The sequence below is a fragment of the Carcharhinus amblyrhynchos genome, chromosome 4, assembly GCF_965287045.1.
Source record: "Carcharhinus amblyrhynchos chromosome 4, sCarAmb.v2.hapA, whole genome shotgun sequence".
NCBI lineage: Eukaryota > Metazoa > Chordata > Chondrichthyes > Carcharhiniformes > Carcharhinidae > Carcharhinus > Carcharhinus amblyrhynchos.
The window spans coordinates 50,629,387-50,649,983 of NC_137327.1; the positions used below are offsets into that span (position 1 = coordinate 50,629,387).

Here is a 20,597-nt window from a genome sequence, read left to right on the forward strand (position 1 = left end):
AAGACTGATGTGGTAAAAGAGGATAAGCCAATGGGGTTTGTTAAAGTGGTAAAGGACAGACCAGTTGAAGCGAAAGAGGTGGAAAAGAATGTACAGCTTTGTCAGGGGTTGATTGATAAGAAGGTTCCAAATCACTTCAAAGAATTTACATGCTTGGATAAAGTTTACTCATGTGTACTGGGGGTAGGTAGAGAAGTCAAAATTTTAAGAGAAACTGGAGCAAGACAACCGTTGATAGCAAGAGACGAGGGGTCATGTAGTTTGGAAGGAATATTGCCAAAACAGATGGCAATGTGTGGAATTCTGGCTGAGAAGAGTCGTGTTTGATTATATACGGTGAGGTTGGAGACTCCAATGCAGAATGGTGAAGTGGTAGAAGGAGTAACAGGGAAATTACCTTGTCCAGGAATATAGTTTATCTTGGGTGACGATAGAGCTGGATCACAGGTGGGAGTGATGCCTACTGTGGTTGAAAAACCAGTGGAAAATCAAACAACTGAGTTGTTGAAGAATGTATACCCTGGGATTTTTCCTGATTGTGAATTAACAAGATTGCAAAGTCACAGGTGAAGACAGGAGGAGAAATCAAAAAGTGGAGATAAGGAAGTTGAAGTTCAATTATTAGAAATGATTTTTGATCAGATGATTGAAAAAGAAAGAGAAGAGGTGGAAGATGGGGTGGATAGCTTTGGTTCAGGAAGTTGGCAGAGTTGAACAGAAGGATCTAGAAATAAAACAGTTGCATCAGAAAGCACACACAGCAGAGGAATCTGAGTGTATACAAGAATGTTATTAATTGAAAGTGATGTTCTAATGAGGAAATGGAGACCATTACATATTGAGGTGGACAAACAGTGGGAAGAAGTTCATCAAGTGGAATTGCCAGAAGGGTATAGAAAGGAAATGTTGTGAATAGCGCATGAGGTACCAATAGGAAGTCACTTGGGAGTAAAGAAAACTGAAAGAAACATTTTTATTGGCCTGGGCTGCATGAATGTGTAGTTAAATTTTATTGGTCATGTCACACACATCAGTACTGAGGGAAACCTCAAACAGTGAAAAAACCTTAATATCCATTCTAGCATTTGAGGAACCATTTGCAAGGGTCTGAATCCCTAAAATGAGAAGTGAGAATGAATATCTATTGACCATAATAGATGTGTCTACTAGATTTCCAGAGGCCAAACCATTATGCAAAATTACATCTGGAAGGATTGTAGAGGAGTCTCTTAATTTTTTTAACTAGATATGGACTACCCAAAGAAATACAGTCTGATTCAGGATCAAATTTACATCAGTTATTCAAGAAGGTAATGGACAGCTTGGGAGTAAAGCAATTGAAATCAACTGCATACCACCCACAATCACAGGGTGTGTTAGAGCGGTGGCATTAACTTGTACAGACAATGTTGAGGGCTTATTGTCAGGATTGGGATAAAGGAATTCCATCTGAACTCTTTGAAAATGGGGATGAAGCTAACAAGTTCACCAAACTCGATTCATTTGAGTTGATTTTTCAGCCAAGATGTAAGAGGACCAATGATGAAGGAGAAATTGGTGAGTCAGTTTTCTGAGACTACATTATTGGATTATGTGTCAAATTTTAGGGAAAGGTTGAATAGAGCAGGTTAATTGGCTAGAGAACATTTAAATGTGACACATCATGTGATGACACAGGAAGCTGATAAGAAATCAAATATTTGTTGTTTTGCCAGTGTGGGTGAACCTTTAGAAGCAAGGTTTCTTGGTCCTTATCAAATCGAAAGGAAACTGAGTGAGGTGAATTATTTGATAAGTATGCCAGATCGATGGAAAACTCACAGTGTGTCATGTGAATATGCCTAAATAATATTTTGATCGGGATGGGAATTATTGAGTTACCTTCCAGAGGAAAACTGAAATTACTTGAAAGTTATTAATAACACTTGTGGGAATAAGTTGGGAAGTACTAAAATTATTATACATGATGTAGATGTGGGAAATGCTGCTCCAATTAAGTAACATCCTTGAAGACATAGCCTTTCCAGGTTGGTACAGGTTCAGGAAGAGAAGCTGATGTTTACTCGATCTGAGATGCAGCAGCCGAAAATCTCAATCAGTCACACAAACTGGTCGAAGTGGAGAAGGAGAACCTGTTACTGGACAATAATGTGACTAAAGAAACTGAGCAAATGTGGACACAGAGACAAGACAAATCGATCGTTTTGGAACCTGTTACCGAGTTGTTCAAATTGCCTGAATGTAAATTGCAGGACTGTCAAAACAGATCATTACGCAAAGAGAAATGTTGATAAATCAACAGTTGTGTGTGATCACAAAAAGGAGTTTGAGGAGAGGAAGTACTGTCCTACTGTGGATCAAAGGAAAAGACAAATGAGACTGTTTGCCAAAACTGTACCATTATCTGAAATGAGCTGCTGTCATGATGAATCCACAGAGTCTGGACAGACCTGGATGTCCAGTGAAACAGTGCTGTTCACAGCTGGTGTTTGAGTAAATTACAATGGTTTTCACATCACCATAACTACCACAGTGATTCCTGGAACCATGGTTGTAATGGATTCTGACAACGGGGAAGACAATCTACTGTAGTGTTTGTCAAACAGTGTACAGAAAATGTTGGTGCCGATCCAGAACAAACAAAGGAGTCGAATTGCTTGGCTGAGGAGGAGTGAGAGCCAATTGACAAGGAAGGAACAGCATTTCCCACACCTGCATCATGTATAACCGTTTTAGTACTTCCCAACTTATTTCCACACGTGAGATTAATAACTCTTTCAAGTAATTTCAATTTCCCTCGGGAAGGTAACCCAATAATTCCTGTCCCTATCAAAATATTTTTAGGTATATTCACATGACACACTCTTTGAGTTTTTCTTCGCTCTGGCATACTTATCAAATAATTCACCTCCTCCAATTTCCTTTCAATTTGATAAGGAGCACAAGAAAGGAGACAGAGATAACATGTCCTTTCAGAATGGCCCTGACTCTACACTTGTACACTTATACCCTGCTGATCATGCCTAGTTCTCTGAGGACATTACCAAAGTTAATTTATCATTATAACAGAAAAAAGTGACTCAAACTTGGAATCAAAGCAGGATTAAGGATTGAAGGAGAGAATTGGAGAAAAGCAATTTGTCACAAATGTGATACAAGAAGAAGGAGTGTTTGATGGTGGGAGACAAGATCACAAATGGATTATATTACTACTTTGTTTGCATGTTTTGATTTTGTAAAATGTATTTATACATTGTAGTGTACTAATAGTGTGAAATAGGGTGAACTGAGAAATGAAGCCACCTTTGATTATTGATGGCTAATGTTTTTCTTAAGAGGAAGGTGTGATGCCACTGTACCTTTAAGAAATATTCTTTTTAAAATCATATTCTCTGCAGTTTATAAGCAGTTTTGTTTTTTTTATTGTGACACCGATTGCTCGCTTAGATGTCCTTTTGTTCTGCTTCAATTGTTTAAATGGGGTTTTGCTAATTTTTACTCAGGGCCTCATGTACTTTCTGGGCGTTCACAACCTTTCAAAATGTTGTGGGAAGATTGATTGATGGATCAAACTCGGGTGGACTGTTCACAGAGGAATCCAAAGGTACCTTTTCAGTTGTAGTTGGAAGCTGTGAGGGATCCAGACTGAAAGGTAGTTGTATTTGTGTGCCTCTGTTATTAAAAACTCTGCTGTCAGTGGGTTGCTAGCTAGTAATTAAAGGCAAGTCTTCTTGCAGTGGTTTGCTGGCCAGACACTAGAGATCAGCAGTGGCATTATCTCTACCTCAAAGTCTGTTGGAAGTCATAAGGCTGGGAAGGCAAACTTTCGATTCTCCAACCAAAGAACTGAGTTTCAGCATCACATGAGCATGTTTATTTTCTGTGTTAAACCTGTGGCAGGTGCAGTGTGGTGGGATGTCAGGTAAATTTAAATCTTTACTTACATCTAATTTTAATGTCATTGTTGGGCCTGGTACTGAACTCTCTGGGCCTGCTCGCCTCGCCCATCCCGACAGAGTATATCACTCTCACAGGGGTTACACTATCTCCCCACTTCTGGGGGTGTCTGGGCAGCAGGCCAACCCTGCTGAAGTGATGAGGGGCAATTGGGGGATCCTGGGGGCTTGTGGTGGTACATGGGCACCTTGGCAATGGCAGCCTGTGCACCATGGCACTGCCCATGAGGAGGTGGGGGGTTTGCACTGCAGGGGTTGGAGTGGCTGGAGATGGGGGCAGCCTGGGATGAGGGGGAGTAATGGTCAAGGGGGTCAGAATCGGGACATGGGGGTTTGAGCGGTCAGCACTCCAGGGGCCCCGGGTTGACCAGTGATCGAGGTAGCCAGCAATTGGGAGTCTGACAGAGTGGGGCCACTGCACATGCACAGAGGCCCCTTGGCCTCAGCCTCCTGGGCCGGACTAGGCCCGCCCCCCAAATTTAATGATATTCATGCTGGCGGCCTCTGCAGTGCACAGGGTATGGGAGATTCTAGTCTGAACTTCCACTGCGAAGAAGAGGGTGAATTACTCCAGTTTTCTCGAGATTTCAACACTTCCGCCCAATGTGTGAGATGTTTCCACTTCATCAAGAGGATACTTGGTGAACTCTGCCACTTGCTTGGTGACCCACAGCCTCAGGATTGGGTGAGGCATTGCCAGTGGCCAAGAAGTGACAATGAACTTTTATGTGAGTTAACATTCAGTAAAAGAGCTGAAAGTTGCAACTGTTGTAAGTTTGAAATTGGCACCAAAAGTGTTACATAAAGGGAAGGTTCTTAAGGGAATCTAAGTTGACTCTGTCCTTGGGTTGTCACATTAAACTAGAGTGCTTGGAAAGAGTTTAAATGATTAGACAGATAATAAGCAAGAGGGGAAGAACCAATGCCGATGCGGAGAGAACACCAGAGTTGGGAACCTAAACGTTCCCTTCCTGGCCGGGCTGCTGGTGGTCAGCTCATCCTCAGTTCCCTATGCCCCAATAGATCCATTCCTTACCCTCCCACTGTTACTGATCACTGTGTTCTCTTGGGCACAATGCTGAAACAAAAGCCACCACAGAACAAATATTCCAAACTAAATTTCCAATATTCTGTACCAAATCTAACAAATTACACTTGTAAACTCCTTTCGTGCCTGCCTTGTGGTTCCTTTGCTTGTCCTAGGGTGCCTATGCAGTTCTAACCTAATGGCTGCAGGATGTTTAAAGAAGGCTGCTGCTGAACAGTGGGAGATATAGCAGGTGGCTTTGGAAGATGTCTTGGAGTTGCTCTGGGTCTAAAAGGCCTCGCTTTGGACTTCACCACCTCAATATCGGCAGCAGCTATCTGAGCTGGCAGGTTGACTGGAAGCAATAAGGGTATTGGTGGAGTGGCACTGGTGGTCAAAATGTCACTCTTTGTTCAATCATAGCATCCTTACCTCTGAATCAGAAGCTTGTGGGTTCAAACCTCACAACAACGACTAAAACAATCAAACTCGGCTGAGATTTCAATGGCAGGCTGAGGGAAGGATGCAGATGCTGTCCTTCATTTGAGAAACTAATGAGAGGTCTTGAGCACCCTCAGAGGTTAAGGTAAAAGCTTTGTTAGCTCTAATTGAGCATGAGCTGAAGAATAATCTTGGCCAACATTTATCCCACATTCAACATATCTAAATTCAAACAGACAGGCCAATCATCCGACTAACTGCTAAAAACAGATATTTCCTCCCCAAAAACTGGATTTAAAAGTGACAAAACATCAAAAATATTTCATTTTCTGTCACGCACTTTTGGAGATCCTGAGCTTATGAAAGGTGTTTTTAAATGCATTGTTGATCATTTTCACCTTCTAATGTGTAATAATTGTCATAACATTTTTAATGTTTTTCAGTAGGAAAGGTAAAGGAACTAATAGTGAGCCGAGATTCCCAATAAAGTTTGAAAATTAGGGTACTCACTATTAACGCTTTCACAATGGCCCCAACCATTATCTTCTCTAGAAAGCCTCGTCATATCATTTTCTGTAGAGATGAAAAGAAACAGCTGTAAATATTGTAAGTCACTAAAATAAAATCGCTCAGTCTCTCCCTTGTTTTTAGTTCTTATGACAGTGATGCCAGCCAACAGTTTAAAACATTAGTTTGAAGAACAAAGAACAAAGAACAACACAGCACGGGAAACAGGCCCTTCGGCCCAACAAGCCCACGCCGCCATTTTAACATTATGAGTGCCCTCCTCTACCCATGACCTTTGTCTACACCTATTGGGGAAGATTGAAGGAAGACTAATTTAGAGACAATTTGTTACACCAATCAGCCTAAGAGCACGTTTTTGGGATGTGGGAGGAAACCGGAGCACCCGGAGAAAAACCACGTAATCACGGGGAGAATGTGCAAACTCCCGCAGACACAGGCCCAAATCCATGTATCTGCACAGCAAACAGTGATCGTCACTGAGCTGTCATGTTGCCAGTCAGATGGTCCAGTTTAAGCACACACTAACGACGTGAAGCACTAGGTAACTCTCGAAGCAACATCCAAGAGCAGCCCTTGCACGACCCACCGCGTGTGTGCCCCTTGTTGGGCAACAAGGTGGACCGAATCACCTGTGAAGTAAAAGATATGACATCAATGAACATGCAAAACTTAGACATTTATGGAATCCCCAGAAGCACAGAAATAAAGCAGTGAGCCATGAAATATGTTGGAAGGTCCATAGGAATCAATGATTCCCAGGGACGTCCCAAAGCTCTTGACCTTTATTTAGAAAAGTCTCCTGTATCCCTCCATCTCTAGTCTAAGTAAACCTTAAACAACCCTAGTGTGCCTGCCTCCACCACCCTACTTGGCAGTGCATTCCAGGCCCCCACCACCCTCTGAGTGAAAAACCTCCCTCTAACATTTGAGTTATACCTCGCCCCCCTCACCCAAAGCCCATGGCCCCTCCTAATTATTGTATCCAACCTAGGAAAAAGCTTACCACTGTTCACATTATCTATACCCTTCATAATCTTATACACCTCTACTAGATCTCCCCTCATTCTCCGCCTTTCTAAGGAGAACAGCCCCAATTTGCCCAATCTCTCATCATAGCTAAGACCTTCCATACCAGGCAACATCCTGGTAAACCTCCTCTGCACTCTCTCCAGGGTCTCCACATCCTTCCGGTAATAAGATGACCAGAGCTGGATGCAGTACTCCAAATGCGGGCGAACCAACGTTCTATACAACTGCAACATTAGACGCCAGCTTTCATACTCTATACCCCTCCCTATTAAGGCAAGCATACCATAGGCTTTCTTCGTCACCTTCTCCACTTGTTCTGCCACCTTCAAGGACTTGTGTACTTGCAACCCCAGGTCCCTCTTCATTTCTATACGCTTAATAGGCCTACCATTTATCGTGTAACTCCCCCCTACATTCTTTCTTCTGAAATGCATCACCTCACATTTATCTGGATTAAATTCCATCTGCCATTTCTCTGCCCAGTATACCAGCCTATCTATATCCCTCTGTATTGCCTGACACTGCTCCTCACTATCAGCAAGTCCAGCCATCTTCGCATCATCTGCAAACTTGGGTTAAAACATTCGTCAAAAAATTCACTTCCTGACATATTCAGAACTCGTGGAAGAGCAGAGGGTTAAAACTGCAGGTTAGCAGCAGAAATGGCAGATGATTATCAATTAATTCATAACTCAAAGTTTGGTTTGCAACATCAGTTTCAGACTGTGAGGGATACAAACTGGGGAAAAGAAATTCCTCGGTGGTAAAGGTAAAGGAGACCATGTGAGAGATAATAAAGACTGTACTCAGGTTTAAAAGGAAATGCAAGAATGTGGAAGAGAAATGAAAAGCCTCGAATGTTTTCACTGTAATAAATTAAGCCATGCAAAGTTGCAGTGTTGATAGTTTAAGCAAAGCACAGGGAAGGCTGACTTGGTAAAAGAGGATAAACCAATGGGGTTTGTTAAAGTGGTGAAGGAACGATCAGTTGAAGCGAAAGAGGTGCAAAAGAATATACATCCTGGTCAGGAGCTGATTAATAAGAAGGTGCCAGATCTCTTTAAAGAGCTGACATGCATGGATAAAGTTTACTGATGATAGAAATGTCAAAATGTTAAGAGAAACGGGAGCAAGTCCATCTTTGATAGTAAGAGATGAGGAGTTATGTAGTTTAGAAGGAATATTGCCAAAAAAGATAGCAATGTGTGGAATTCAGGCTGAGAAGAGTAGTGTTTGATTATATGAGGTGAGGTTGGAAAGTTCAGCGCAGAGTGGTGAAGTTGTAGAAGCTGCAATAGAGAAGTGATCTTTTCTAGGAATAAAGTTTATCTTGGGTGACGATAGAGCTGGATCACAGGTGGGAGTGATGCCTACTGTGGTTGAAAAACCAGTGGAAAATCAAACAACTGAGTTGTTAAAGAATGCATATCCTTGGATTTTTCCTGATTGTGTAGAAAGAAGATCACAAAGTCACAGTTTAAGACAGGAGGAGAAATCAAAAAGTGAAGATAAGGAAGTTGAAGTTCAACAATTGGAAATGATTTTTGATCAGATGATTGAAAAAGAACTAGAAGAGGTGGAAGATGGGGTGGATATCTTTGGTTCAGGAAGTGGCAGAGTTACAACAGAAGGATCTAGAAATAAAACAGTTGTATCAGAAAGCGTACACAGTACAGAAATCTGAGTGTATGCCAGAATGATGAGGAAATGGAGACCGTTACATAGTCAGGCAGATGAATAGTGGGCAGAAGTTCATCAAGTGGAATTGCCGGAAGGGTATAGAAAGGAGGTGTTGTGAGTAGCACATGGAGTACCAACAGGAAGTCACTTGGGAATAAAGAAAACTGAGTTAACATTTTTATTGGCCTGGATTGCACAAATGTGTAGTTAAATTTAATTGGTCATGTCACACACGTTAGTGCACAGGGAAACCTCAAGTGGTGAAAAAACCTTATTATCCATTCTAGCATTTGAGGAACGATTTTCAAGGCTCTTAATCCCTAAAACGAAAAGTGGGAAGCAATATCCATTGACCATAATGGATGTGTCTACCAGGTTTCCAGAGGCTATTCCATGATGCAATATTACAGCTGGAAGGATTGTAGAGGAGTTACTTAATTTTCTTTACTAGATATGGACTACCCACAGAAATACAGTCTGATTAAGGATCAAATTTACATCAAAGTTATTCAAGGAGGTTGGGACAGCTCGGGAGTAAAGCAATTTAAATCAACTGCATTTGATCCACAATCCAGGGCATGTTAGAGCCGTGGCATTAACTTTTACAGACAATGCTGAGAGCTTATTGTCAAGATTATCTGGAGGATTGAGATAAAGAAATTCCATTTGAACTCTTTGAAATTGGGGATGCAGCTAACGAGTCAATCAAATTCAGTCCATTTGAATTGAAATTTGGCGATGAGGTACGAGGACCACTTAAATTGATTAAGTAGGAATTGGTGAGTCAGCGATCTGAGACTACTTTATTGGATTATGTGTCAACTTTTAGGGAAATGTTGACTACAGCAGGTGAATTGGCTAGACAACATTTAAATGTGACGCATCATATGATGACACAGGAAGCGGATAAGAAATCAAATATTTGCAGTTTTGTCAGTGTGGGTGAACCTTTAAAAGCAAGGTTTTGTGGTCCTTATGAAATTGAGTGAGGTGAATTATTTGATAAGTATGCCAGATAGAAGAAAACCTCAAAGAGTGTGTCATGTGAATGTGCCGAAAAGATATTTTGCTAGGGACGGGAATTACTGAGTTATCTTCCAGAGGAAAATTGAATTTACTTGAAAGAGTTGTTAATATCAAATGTGGGAATAAGTTGGGAAGTGCTAAAACGTTATACATGATGTAGATGGGGGAAATGCTGCTCCAATTAAATAACATCCTTGCAGACATAGCCTTTTCAAGTTGGCACAGGTTCAGAAGGAGAAGATGATGTTTACTTGATCTGAGAAGTAGCAGCCGAAAGTCTCGATCAATCACTGGTAGAAGTGGAGAAGGAGAACCTGTTACTGGACAATAATATGATTAAAGAAACTGAGAAAATATGGAAACAGATACAAGACAAATCAACCGTTTTGGAACCTGTTACCAAGTTGTTCAAATTGCCTGAATGTAAATTGCAGGACTGTCAAAACAGCTCATTACGCAAAGAGAAATGTTGATAAATCAACAGTTGTGTGTGATCACAAAAAGGAGTTTGAGGAGAGGAAGTACTGTCCTACTGTGGATCAAAGGAAAAGACAAATGAGAGTGTTTGCCAAAACTGTACCATCATCTGAAATGAGCTGCTGTCATGATGAATCCAGAGTCTGGGCAGACCTGGATGTCCAGTGAAAGAGTACTGTTCACAGCTGGTGTTCCAACAAATTACAATGGTTTTCACTTCACCATAACTACCACAGTGATTCCTGGAGCCATGGTTGTAATGGATTCTGACATCCCTGTGAAAGGCTCATGGCATGGGGGACAGGCTAGTGGACCCGGAGACTTCTGTCCTGGGCCTGCTAATACCACTTAAAACAGATGCAGATGAAGAGCTGCAGATATAATGCAGCTCTATGTGTATTTCTGGTGCGAGCTGATGGCGACAGAAAATGCTCTTGGGGCTGGACCACATTAACCTGGCGCTACCAAAATCTCCTGGCTTGCTGCATTAAAAAATCAGCGCAGTGGGATAGAGAATCGCCGCCAAATGTTTAACCGAGCCAAACTCAAAGGCCAGGCTGATTTCATAAAATGCCTTGGAGTATCTGACGTGGATTATAACAGAAGAATCTGGGGGTGATTCTCCCACCTCGCCCCATTAATTCTCTAGCTCAGCGGGGTGGGAGAATCTTGTGGCGGGACATGCGTGGGATTCATGCAGGCGTTCCCACCACACAACATCTGCCAATGCCGGATTTCCAGTGCCATCAGATCCATGCTGGAAACCGGCAGAATGTCAGGTGAATTTAAATTTTTATTTACATCTAACTTTAAAGTAATTGGTGGGCCTGGAACTGAATTCTCTGGGCCTGCTTCTTCTCCCACCCTGACAAAGTATATCACTCTCACAGGGGCTACACTAGCTCCCCACTTTCAGGGGGCGAGCTGCAGGTTGTGCCCGCTGGACATGGACACCTTGGCAGTGGCAGCCAGTGTACCCTGGCACTGCCCGTGAAGGGGTGGAGGAGTTTACACTGCAGGGGTTGGAGTGGCTAGAAATCGGGGCAGCCTGAGATAGGGTGGGGGAGGAATGAACAAGTGACATAGGGGATTGGGTGGTAAGCACTCCAGGGGCCCCGGGCTGACCAGTGAATGGGCTAGCCAGCAATTGGGATGATGACCGGGTGGGGCCCCTGCACATGTACAGAGTCCCATAGGCCTCAGCCTCCTGGGCGGGACTAGGCAGAATGTCAGCAATAAAGGTATTGGTGGAGTGGCACTGGTGGTCAAAATGTCACTCTATGCTCAATCATAGCATTCTTACCTCTGAATCAGAAACTTGTGGGTTCAAACCTCACAACAACGACTAAAACAATCAAACTCGGCTGAGATTTCAATGACAGGCTGAGGGAAGGATGCAGATGCTGTCCTTCATTTGAGAAACTAATGAGAGGTCTTGAGCACCCTCAGAGGTTAAGATAAAAGATTTGTTCGCTCTAATTGAGCATGAGCAGAAGAATGATCTTGGCCAACATTTATCCCACATTCAACATGTCTAATTTAAAACAGACAGGCCAATCATTCAAATAACTGCTAAAAATGGATATTTCCTCCCGAAAAACAAAATTTAAAAGTGAATAAATATCAAAAATATTTCATTTTTTGTCATGCACTTTTGAAAATCCGGAGTATATGAAAGGTATTTTTAAAATGCATTCCTGATCATTTTCACCTTCTATTGTGCAATAATTGTCACATCTCTTTTAATGTTTTTTTTGCAATAGGATAGGAACCAAAAGTAAGCAGAGATTCCCAATAAAGTACGAAAACTGGATACTGACCATCAATCGCTTCACAAAGCTCCTTGAGTTTGTTACCTGTAGAGACAAAAAGAAACAACCGTAGGTTTTGGAAGTCAGAAAAATAAAATCGCTAATCCTCTCCCTTGTTTTTAGTTCTGATGACAGCGATGCTAACCAAAAGTTTAAAACATTAGTTGAAAACTTAGTTTAAAAATTCACTTCCTGACATAATCAGAACTCATGTGGAAGAGCAGAGGGTTAAAAGTGCAAGGTTAGCAGCAGAAATGGCAAATGATTATCAATTAATTCATAAATCAAAGTTTGGTTTGTAACATCAGCTTGTAAAGGATACAAACTGGGGAAAATAAAACCCCAAGTTGTAAAGGTAAAGGAGAACATGTGGGTGATAATAAAGACTGTATTCATGTTTAAAAGGAAATGCAGGAATGTGCAAGAGTATGATGAAAAGCCTCAAATGTTTTCACTGTAATAAATTAAGCCGTGCAAAGTTGTAGCGTTGGTGGTTTAGAAAAGCACGGGGAAGACTGATGTGGTAAAAGAGGATAAGCCAATGGGGTTTGTTAAAGTGGTAAAGGAAAGACCAGTTGAAGCGAAAGAGGTGCAAAAGAATGTACAGTTTTGTCAGGGGTTGATTGATAAGGAGGTTCCAAATCTCTTCAAAGAATTTGCATGCTTGGATAAACTTTACTCATATGTACTGGGGTAGGTAGAGAAGTCAAAATTTTAAGAGAAACTGGAGCAAGTCAACTGTTGGTAGCAAGAGTCGAGGAGTTATGTAGTTTGGAAGGAATATTGCCAAAACAGATGGCAATGTGTGGAATTCTGGCTGAGAAGAGCCGTGTTTGATTATATACGGTGAGGCTGGAGACTCCAATGCAGAATGGTGAAGTGGTAGAAGGAGCAACAGGGAAATTACCTTGTCCAGGAATATAGTTTATCTTGGGTGACGATAGAGCTGGATCACAGGTGGGAGTGATGCCTACTGTGGTTGAAAAACCAGTGGAAAATCAAACAACTGAGTTGTTGAAGAATGTATATCCTGGGATTTTTCCTGATTGTGAATTAACAAGATTGCAAAGTCACAGGTGAAGACAGGAGGAGAAATCAAAAAGTGGAGATAAGGAAGTTGAAGTTCAATTATTAGAAATGATTTTTGATCAGATGATTGAAAAAGAATGAGAAGAGGTGGAAGGTGGGGTGGATAGCTTTGGTTCAGGAAGTTGGCAGAGTTACAAGAGAAGGAACTAGAAATAAAACAGTTGTATCAGAAAGCACACACAGCAGAGGAATCTGAGTGTATACAAGAATGTTATTAATTGAAAGTGATGTTCTAATGAGGAACTAGAGACCATTACATATTGAGGTGGACAAACAGGGAGAAGAAGTTCATCAAGTGGAATTGCCGGAAGGGTATAGAAAGGAAATGTGGTGAATAGCGCATGAGGTACCAATAGGAAGTCACTTGGGAGTAAAGAAAACTGAAAGAAACATTTTTATTGACCTGGGCTGCATGAATGTGTAGTTAAATTTTATTGGTCATGTCACACACATCAGTACTGAGGGAAACCTCAAACAGTGAAAAAACCTTAATATCCATTCTAGCATTTGAGGAACCATTTGCAAGGGTCTGAATCCCTAAAATGAGAAGTGGGAATGAATATCTATTGACCATAATAGATGTGTCTACTAGATTTCCAGAGGCCATCCCATTATGCAAAATTACAGCTGGAAGGATTGTAGAGGAGTTACTTAATTTTTTTAACTAGATATGGACTACCCGAAGAAATACAGTCTGATTCAGGATCAAATTTACATCGGTTATTCAAAAAGGTTATGGACAGCTTGAGAGGAAAGCAATTGAAATCAACTGCATACCATCCACAATCACAGGGTGTGTTAGAGCGGTGGCATTAACTTGTACAGACAATGTTGAGGGCTTATTGTCAGAATTGGGATAAAGGAATTCCATTTGAACTCTTTGAAAATGGGGATGAAGCTAACAAGTTAACCAAATTCGGTTTGTTTGAGTTGATTTTTGGCCAAGATGTAAGAGGACCACTTAAAATGATGAAGGAGAAATTGGTGAGTCAGTTTTCTGATACTACATTATTGGATTATGTGTCAAATTTTAGGGAAAGGTTGAATAGAGCAGGTTAATTGGCTAGAGAACATTTAAATGTGACACATCATGTGATGACACAGGAAGCTGATAAGAAATCAAATATTTGTTGTTTTGCCAGTGTGGGTGAACCTTTAGAAGCAAGGTTTCTTGGTCCTTATCAAATCGAAAGGAAATTGAGTGAGGTGAATTATTTGATAAGTATGCCAGATCGATGGAAAACTCACAGTGTGTCATATGAATATGCCTAAATAATATTTTGATCGGGATGGGAATTATTGAGTTACCTTCCAGAGGAAAACTGAAATTACTTGAAAGTTATTAATAACACTTGTGGGAATAAGTTGGGAAGTACCAAAATTATTATACATGATGTAGATGTGGGAAATGCTGCTCCAATTAAGTAACATCCTTGAAGACATAGCCTTTCCAGGTTGGTACAGGTTCAGGAAGAGAAGCTGATGTTTACTCGATCTGAGATGCAGCAGCCGAAAATCTCAATCAGTCACACAAACTGGTCGAAGTGGAGAAGGAGAACCTGTTACTGGACAATAATGTGACTAAAGAAACTGAGCAAATGTGGACACAGAGACAAGACAAATCGATCGTTTTGGAACCTGTTACCGAGTTGTTCAAATTGCCTGAATGTAAATTGCAGGACTGTCAAAACAGCTCATTACGCAAAGAGAAATGTTGATAAATCAACAGTTGTGTGTGATCACAAAAAGGAGTTTGAGGAGAGGAAGTATTGTCCTACTGTGGATCAAAGGAAAAGACAAATGAGAGTGTTTGCCAAAACTGTACCATCATCTGAAATGAGCTGCTGTCATGATGAATCCAGAGTCTGGGCAGACCTGGATGTCCAGTGAAACAGTACTGTTCACAGCTGGTGTTTGAGGAAATTACAATGGTTTTCACATCACCATAACTACCACAGTGATTCCTGGAACCATGGTTGTAATGGATTCTGACAACGAGGAAGACAATCTACTGTAGTGTTTGTCAAACAGTGTACAGAAAATGTTGGTGCCGATCCAGAACAAACAAAGGAGTCGAATTGCTTGGCTGAGGAGGAGTTAGAGCCAATTGACAAGGAAGGAACAGTATTTCCCACACCTGCATCATGTATAACCGTTTTAGTACTTCCCAACTTATTTCCACACGTGAGATTAATAACTCTTTCAAGTAATTTCAATTTCCCTCGGGAAGGTAACCCAATAATTCCTGTCCCTATCAAAATATTTTTAGGTATATTCACATGACACATTCTTTGAGTTTTCCTTCGCTCTGGCATACTTATCAAATAATTCACCTCCTTCAATTTCCTTTCAATTTGATAAGGAGCACAAGAAAGGAGACAGAGATAACATGTCATTTCAGAATGGCCCTGACTCTACACTTGTACAGTTATACCCTGCTGATCATGCCTAGTTCCCTGAGGACATTACCAAAGTTAATTTATCATTATAACAGAAAAAAGTGACTCAAACTTGGAATCAAAGCAGGATTAAGGATTGAAGGAGAGTCTTGGTGAAAAGCAGTTTGTCACAAATGTGATACAAGAAGAAGGAGTGTTTGATGGTGGGAGACAAGATCACAAATGGATTATATTACTACTTTGTTTGCATGTTTTGATTTTGTAAAATGTATTTATACATTGTAGTGTACTAATAGTGTGAAATAGGGTGAACTGAGAAATGAAGCCACCTTTGATTATTGATGGCTAATGTTTTTCTTAAGAGGAAGGTGTGATGCCACTGTACCTTTAAGAAATATTCTTTTTAAAATCATATTGTCTGCAGTTTATAAGCAGTTTTTTTTTATTCTGACACCGATTGCTCGCTTAGATGTCCTTTTGTTCTGCTTCAATTGTTTAAATGGGGTTTTGCTAATTTTTACTCAGGGCCTCATGTACTTTCTGGGAGTTCACAACCTTTCAAAATGTTGTGGGAAGATTGATTGATGGATCAAACTCGGGTGGACTGTTCACAGAGGAATCCAAAGGTACCTTTTCAGTTGTAGTTGGAAGCTGTGAGGGATCCAGACTGAAAGGTAGTTGTATTTGTGTGCCTCTGTTATTAAAAACTCTGCTGTCAGTGGGTAGCTAGCTAGTAATTAAAGGCAAGTATTCTTGTAGTGGTTTGCTGGCCAGACACTAGAGATCAGCAGTGGCATTATCTCTACCTCAAAGTCTGTTGGAAGTCATAAGGCTGGGAAGTCACAGTTTTGATTCTCCAACCAAAGAACTGAGTTTCAGCATCACATGAGCATGTTTATTTTCTGTGTTAAACCTGTGGCAGGTGCAGTGTGGCGGGATGTCAGGTAAATTTAAATCTTTACTTACATCTAATTTTAATGTCATTGTTGGGCCTGGTACTGAACTCTCTGGGCCTGCTCGCCTCGCCCATCCCGACAGAGTATATCACTCTCACAGGGGTTACACTATCTCCCCACTTCTGGGGGTGAGTTAACATTCAGTAAAAGAGCTGAATGTTGCAACTGTTGTAAGTTTGAAATTGGCACCAAAAGTGTTACATAAAGGGAAGGTTCTTAAGGGAATCTGAGTCGATCCTGTCCTTGGGTTGTCACATTAAACTAGAGTGCTTGGAAAGAGTTTAAATGATTAGACAGATAATAAGCAAGAGGGGAAGAACCAACGCCGATGCGGAGAGAACACCAGAGTTGGGGACCTAAACGTTCCCTTCCTGGTCGGGCTGCTGGTGGTCAGCTCATCCTCAGTTCCCTATGCCCCAATAGATCCATTCCTTACCCTCCCACTGTTACTGATCACTGTGTTCTCTTGGGCACAATGCTGAAACAAAAGCCACCACAGAACAAATATTCCAAACTAAATTTCCAATATTCTGTACCAAATCTAACAAATTACACTTGTAAACTCCTTTCGTGCCTGCCTTGTGGTTCCTTTGCTTGTCCTAGGGTGCCTATGCAGTTCTAACCTAATGGCTGCAGGATGTTTAAAGAAGGCTGCTGCTGAACAGTGGGAGATATAGCAGGTGGCTTTGGAAGATGTCTTGGAGTTGCTCTGGGTCTAAAAGACCTCGCTTTGGACTTCACCACCTCAATATTGGCAGCAGCTATCTGAGCTGGCAGGTTGACTGGAAGCAATAAGGGTATTGGTGGAGTGGCACTGGTGGTCAAAATGTCACTCTTTGTTCAATCATAGCATCCTTACCTCTGAATCAGAAGCTTGTGGGTTCAAACCTCACAACAACGACTAAAACAATCAAACTCGGCTGAGATTTCAATGATAGGCTGAGGGAAGGATGCAGATGCTGTCCTTCATTTGAGAAACTAATCAGAGGTCTTGAGCACCCTCAGAGTTTAAGATAAAAGATTTGTTCACTCTAATTGAGCATGAGCAGAAGAATGATCTTGGCCAACATTTATCCCACATTCAGCATATCTAAATTCAAACAGACAGGCCCATCATCCGACTAACTGCTAAAAACGGATATTTCCTCTCCTAAAACTGGATTTAAAAGTGACAAAACATCAAAAATATTTCATTTTCTGCCATGCACTTTTGGAAATCCGGAGTATATGAAAGGTATTTTTAAAATGCATTCCTGATCATTTTGACCTTCTATTGTGCAATAATTGTCACATCTTTTTTAATGTTTTTTTTGCAGTAGGATAGGAACTAAAAGTAAGCAGAGATTCCCAATAAAGTATGAAAACTGGACACTGACCAGCAATCGCTTTACAAAGTTTCTTGAATTCGTTTCCTGTAGAGATAAAAAGAACAGCTGTCGATATTGGAAGTCAGAAAAATAAAATCGCTAATCCTCTCCCTTGTTTTTAGTTCTTATGACAGCAATGCTAACCAAAAGTTTAAAACATTAGTTTAAAACTGAATTTAAAAATTCACTTCCTGACATAATCAGAACTCATGTGGAAGAGCAGAGGGTTAAAACTGCAAGGTTAGCAGCAGAAATGGCAAATGATTAACAATTAATTCATAAATCAAAGTTTGGTTTGTAACATCAATTTCAGCCTGTAAGGGATACAAACTGGAGAAAATAAAACCCCAGGTTGTAAAGGTAAAGGAGAACATGTGGGAGATAATGAAGACTGTATTCATGGTGGAAAGGAAATGCAGGAATGTGCAAGAGTATGATGAAAAGCCTCAAATGTTTTCACTGTAATAAATTAGGCCGTGCAAAGTTGTAGTGTTGGTGGTTTAGAAAAGCACGGGGAAGACTGATGTGGTAAAAGAGGATAAGCCAATGGGGTTTGTTAAAGTGGTAAAGGACAGACCAGTTGAAGCGAAAGAGGTGGAAAAGAATGTACAGCTTTGTCAGGGGTTGATTGATAAGAAGGTTCCAAATCTCTTCAAAGAATTTACATGTTTGGATCAAATTTACCCATATGTACTGGGGGTAGGTAGAGAAGTCAAAATTTTAAGAGAAACTGGAGCAAGTCAACCGTTGATAGCAAGAGACGAGGGGTCATGTAGTTTGGAAGGAATATTGCCAAAACAGATGGCAATGTGTGGAATTCTGGCTGAGAAGAGTCGTGTTTGATTATATACGGTGAGGTTGGAGACTCCAATGCAGATTGGTGGAGTGTTAGAAGGAGTAACAGGGAAATTACCTTGTCCAGGAATATAGTTTATCCTGGGTGACGATAGAGCTGGATCACAGGTGGGAGTGATGCCTACTGTGGTTGAAAAACCAGTGGAAAATCAAACAACTGAGTTGTTGAAGAATGTATATCCTGGGATTTTTCCTGATTGTGAATTAACAAGATTGCAAAGTCACAGGTGAAGACAGGAGGAGAAATCAAAAAGTGGAGATAAGGAAGTTGAAGTTCAATTATTAGAAATGATTTTTGATCAGATGATTGAAAAAGAAAGAGAAGAGGTGGAAGGTGGGGTGGATAGCTTTGGTTCAGGAAGTTGGCAGAGTTGAACAGAAGGAACTAGAAATAAAACAGTTGTATCAGAAAGCACACACAGCAGAGGAATCTGAGTGTATACAAGAATGTTATTAATTGAAAGTGATGTTCTAATGAGGAAATGGAGACCATTACATATTGAGGCGGACAAACAGTGGGAAGAAGTTCATCAAGTGGAATTGCCGGAAGGGTATAGAAAGGAGGTGTTGTGAATAGCGCATGAGGTACCAATAGGAAGTCACTTGGGAGTAAAGAAAACTGAAAGAAACATTTTTATTGGCCTGGACTGCATAAATGTGCAGTTAAATTTTATTGGTCATGTCACACACATCAGTACTGAGGGAAACCTCAAACAGTGAAAAAACCTTAATATCCATTCTAGCATTTGAGGAACCATTTTCAAGGGTCTGAATCCCTAAAATGAGAAGTGGGAATGAATACCTATTGACCATAATAGATGTGTCTACTAGATTTCCAGAGGCCATCCCATTATGCAAAATTACAGCTGGAAGGATTGTAGAGGAGTTACTTAATTTTTTTAACTAGATATGGACTACCCAAAGAAATACAGTCTGATTCAGAATCAAATTTACATCAGTTATTCAAGAAGGTAATGGACAGCTTGGGAGTAAAGCAATTGAAATCAACTGCATACCATCCACAATCACAGGGTGTGGTAGAGCGGTGGCATTAACTTGTACAGACAATGTTGAGGGCTTATTGTCAGAATTGGGATAAAGGAATTCCATTTGAACTCTTTGAAAATGGGGATGCAGCTAACAAGTTCACCAAATTCGGTTTGTTTGAGTTGATTTTTGGCCAAGATGTAAGAGGACCACTTAAAATGATGAAGGAGAAATTGGTGAGTCAGTTTTCTGAGACTACATTATTGGATTATGTGTCAAATTTTAGGGAATGGTTGAATAGAGCAGGTGGATAGGCTACAGAACATTTAAATGTGACACATCATGTGATGACACAGGAAGCGGATAAGAAATCAAATATTTGTTGTTTTGCCAGTGTGGGTGAACCTTTAGAAGCAAGGTTTCTTGGTCCTTATCAAATCAAAAGGAAATTAAGTGAGGTGAATTATTTGATAAGTATGCCAGATAGAAGGAAAACTCACAGTGTGTCATGTGAATGTGCCTAAATAATATTTTGATCGGGATGGGAATTATTGAGTTACCTTCCAGAGGAAAACTGAAATTACTTGAAAGTTATTAATAACACTTGTGGGAATAAGTTGGGAAGTACTAAAATTATTATACATGATGTAGATGTGGGAAATGCTGCTCCAATTAAATAACATCCTTGCAGACATAGCCTTTTCAAGTTGGTACAGGTTCAGAAAGAGAAGCTGATGTTTACTCGATCTGAGATGCAGCAGCCGAAAATCTCAATCAGTCACACAAACTGGTCAAAGTGGAGAAGGAGAACCTGTTACTGGACAATAATGTGACTAAAGAAACTGAGCAAATGTGGACACAGAGACAAGACAAGTCGACCGTTTTGGAACCAATGACGGAGTTGTTCAAATTGCCTGAATGTAAATTGCAGGACTGTCAAAACAGATCATTACGCAAAAAGAAATGTTG

The 20,597-nt window shown here is 40.7% G+C and overlaps 1 protein-coding gene across 1 annotated transcript in view; it reads right to left on the reverse strand.

Annotated features, from left to right (window-relative positions):
* Nucleotides 1–16,493, reverse strand: part of LOC145342423 (adhesion G-protein coupled receptor G5-like) — a 78,776-nt gene extending 62,283 nt beyond the window's left edge. The window contains exons 1-2 of the mRNA XM_080187987.1: nt 16,430–16,493; nt 11,985–12,020 (exon numbers count right to left, since the gene is read on the reverse strand). Of these exons, the coding sequence (XP_080044113.1) occupies nt 11,985–12,020; nt 16,430–16,493 (100 nt within the window). The remainder of the gene's footprint in view (nt 1–11,984; nt 12,021–16,429) is intronic.
* Nucleotides 16,494–20,597: the final 4,104 nt, after the last annotated feature.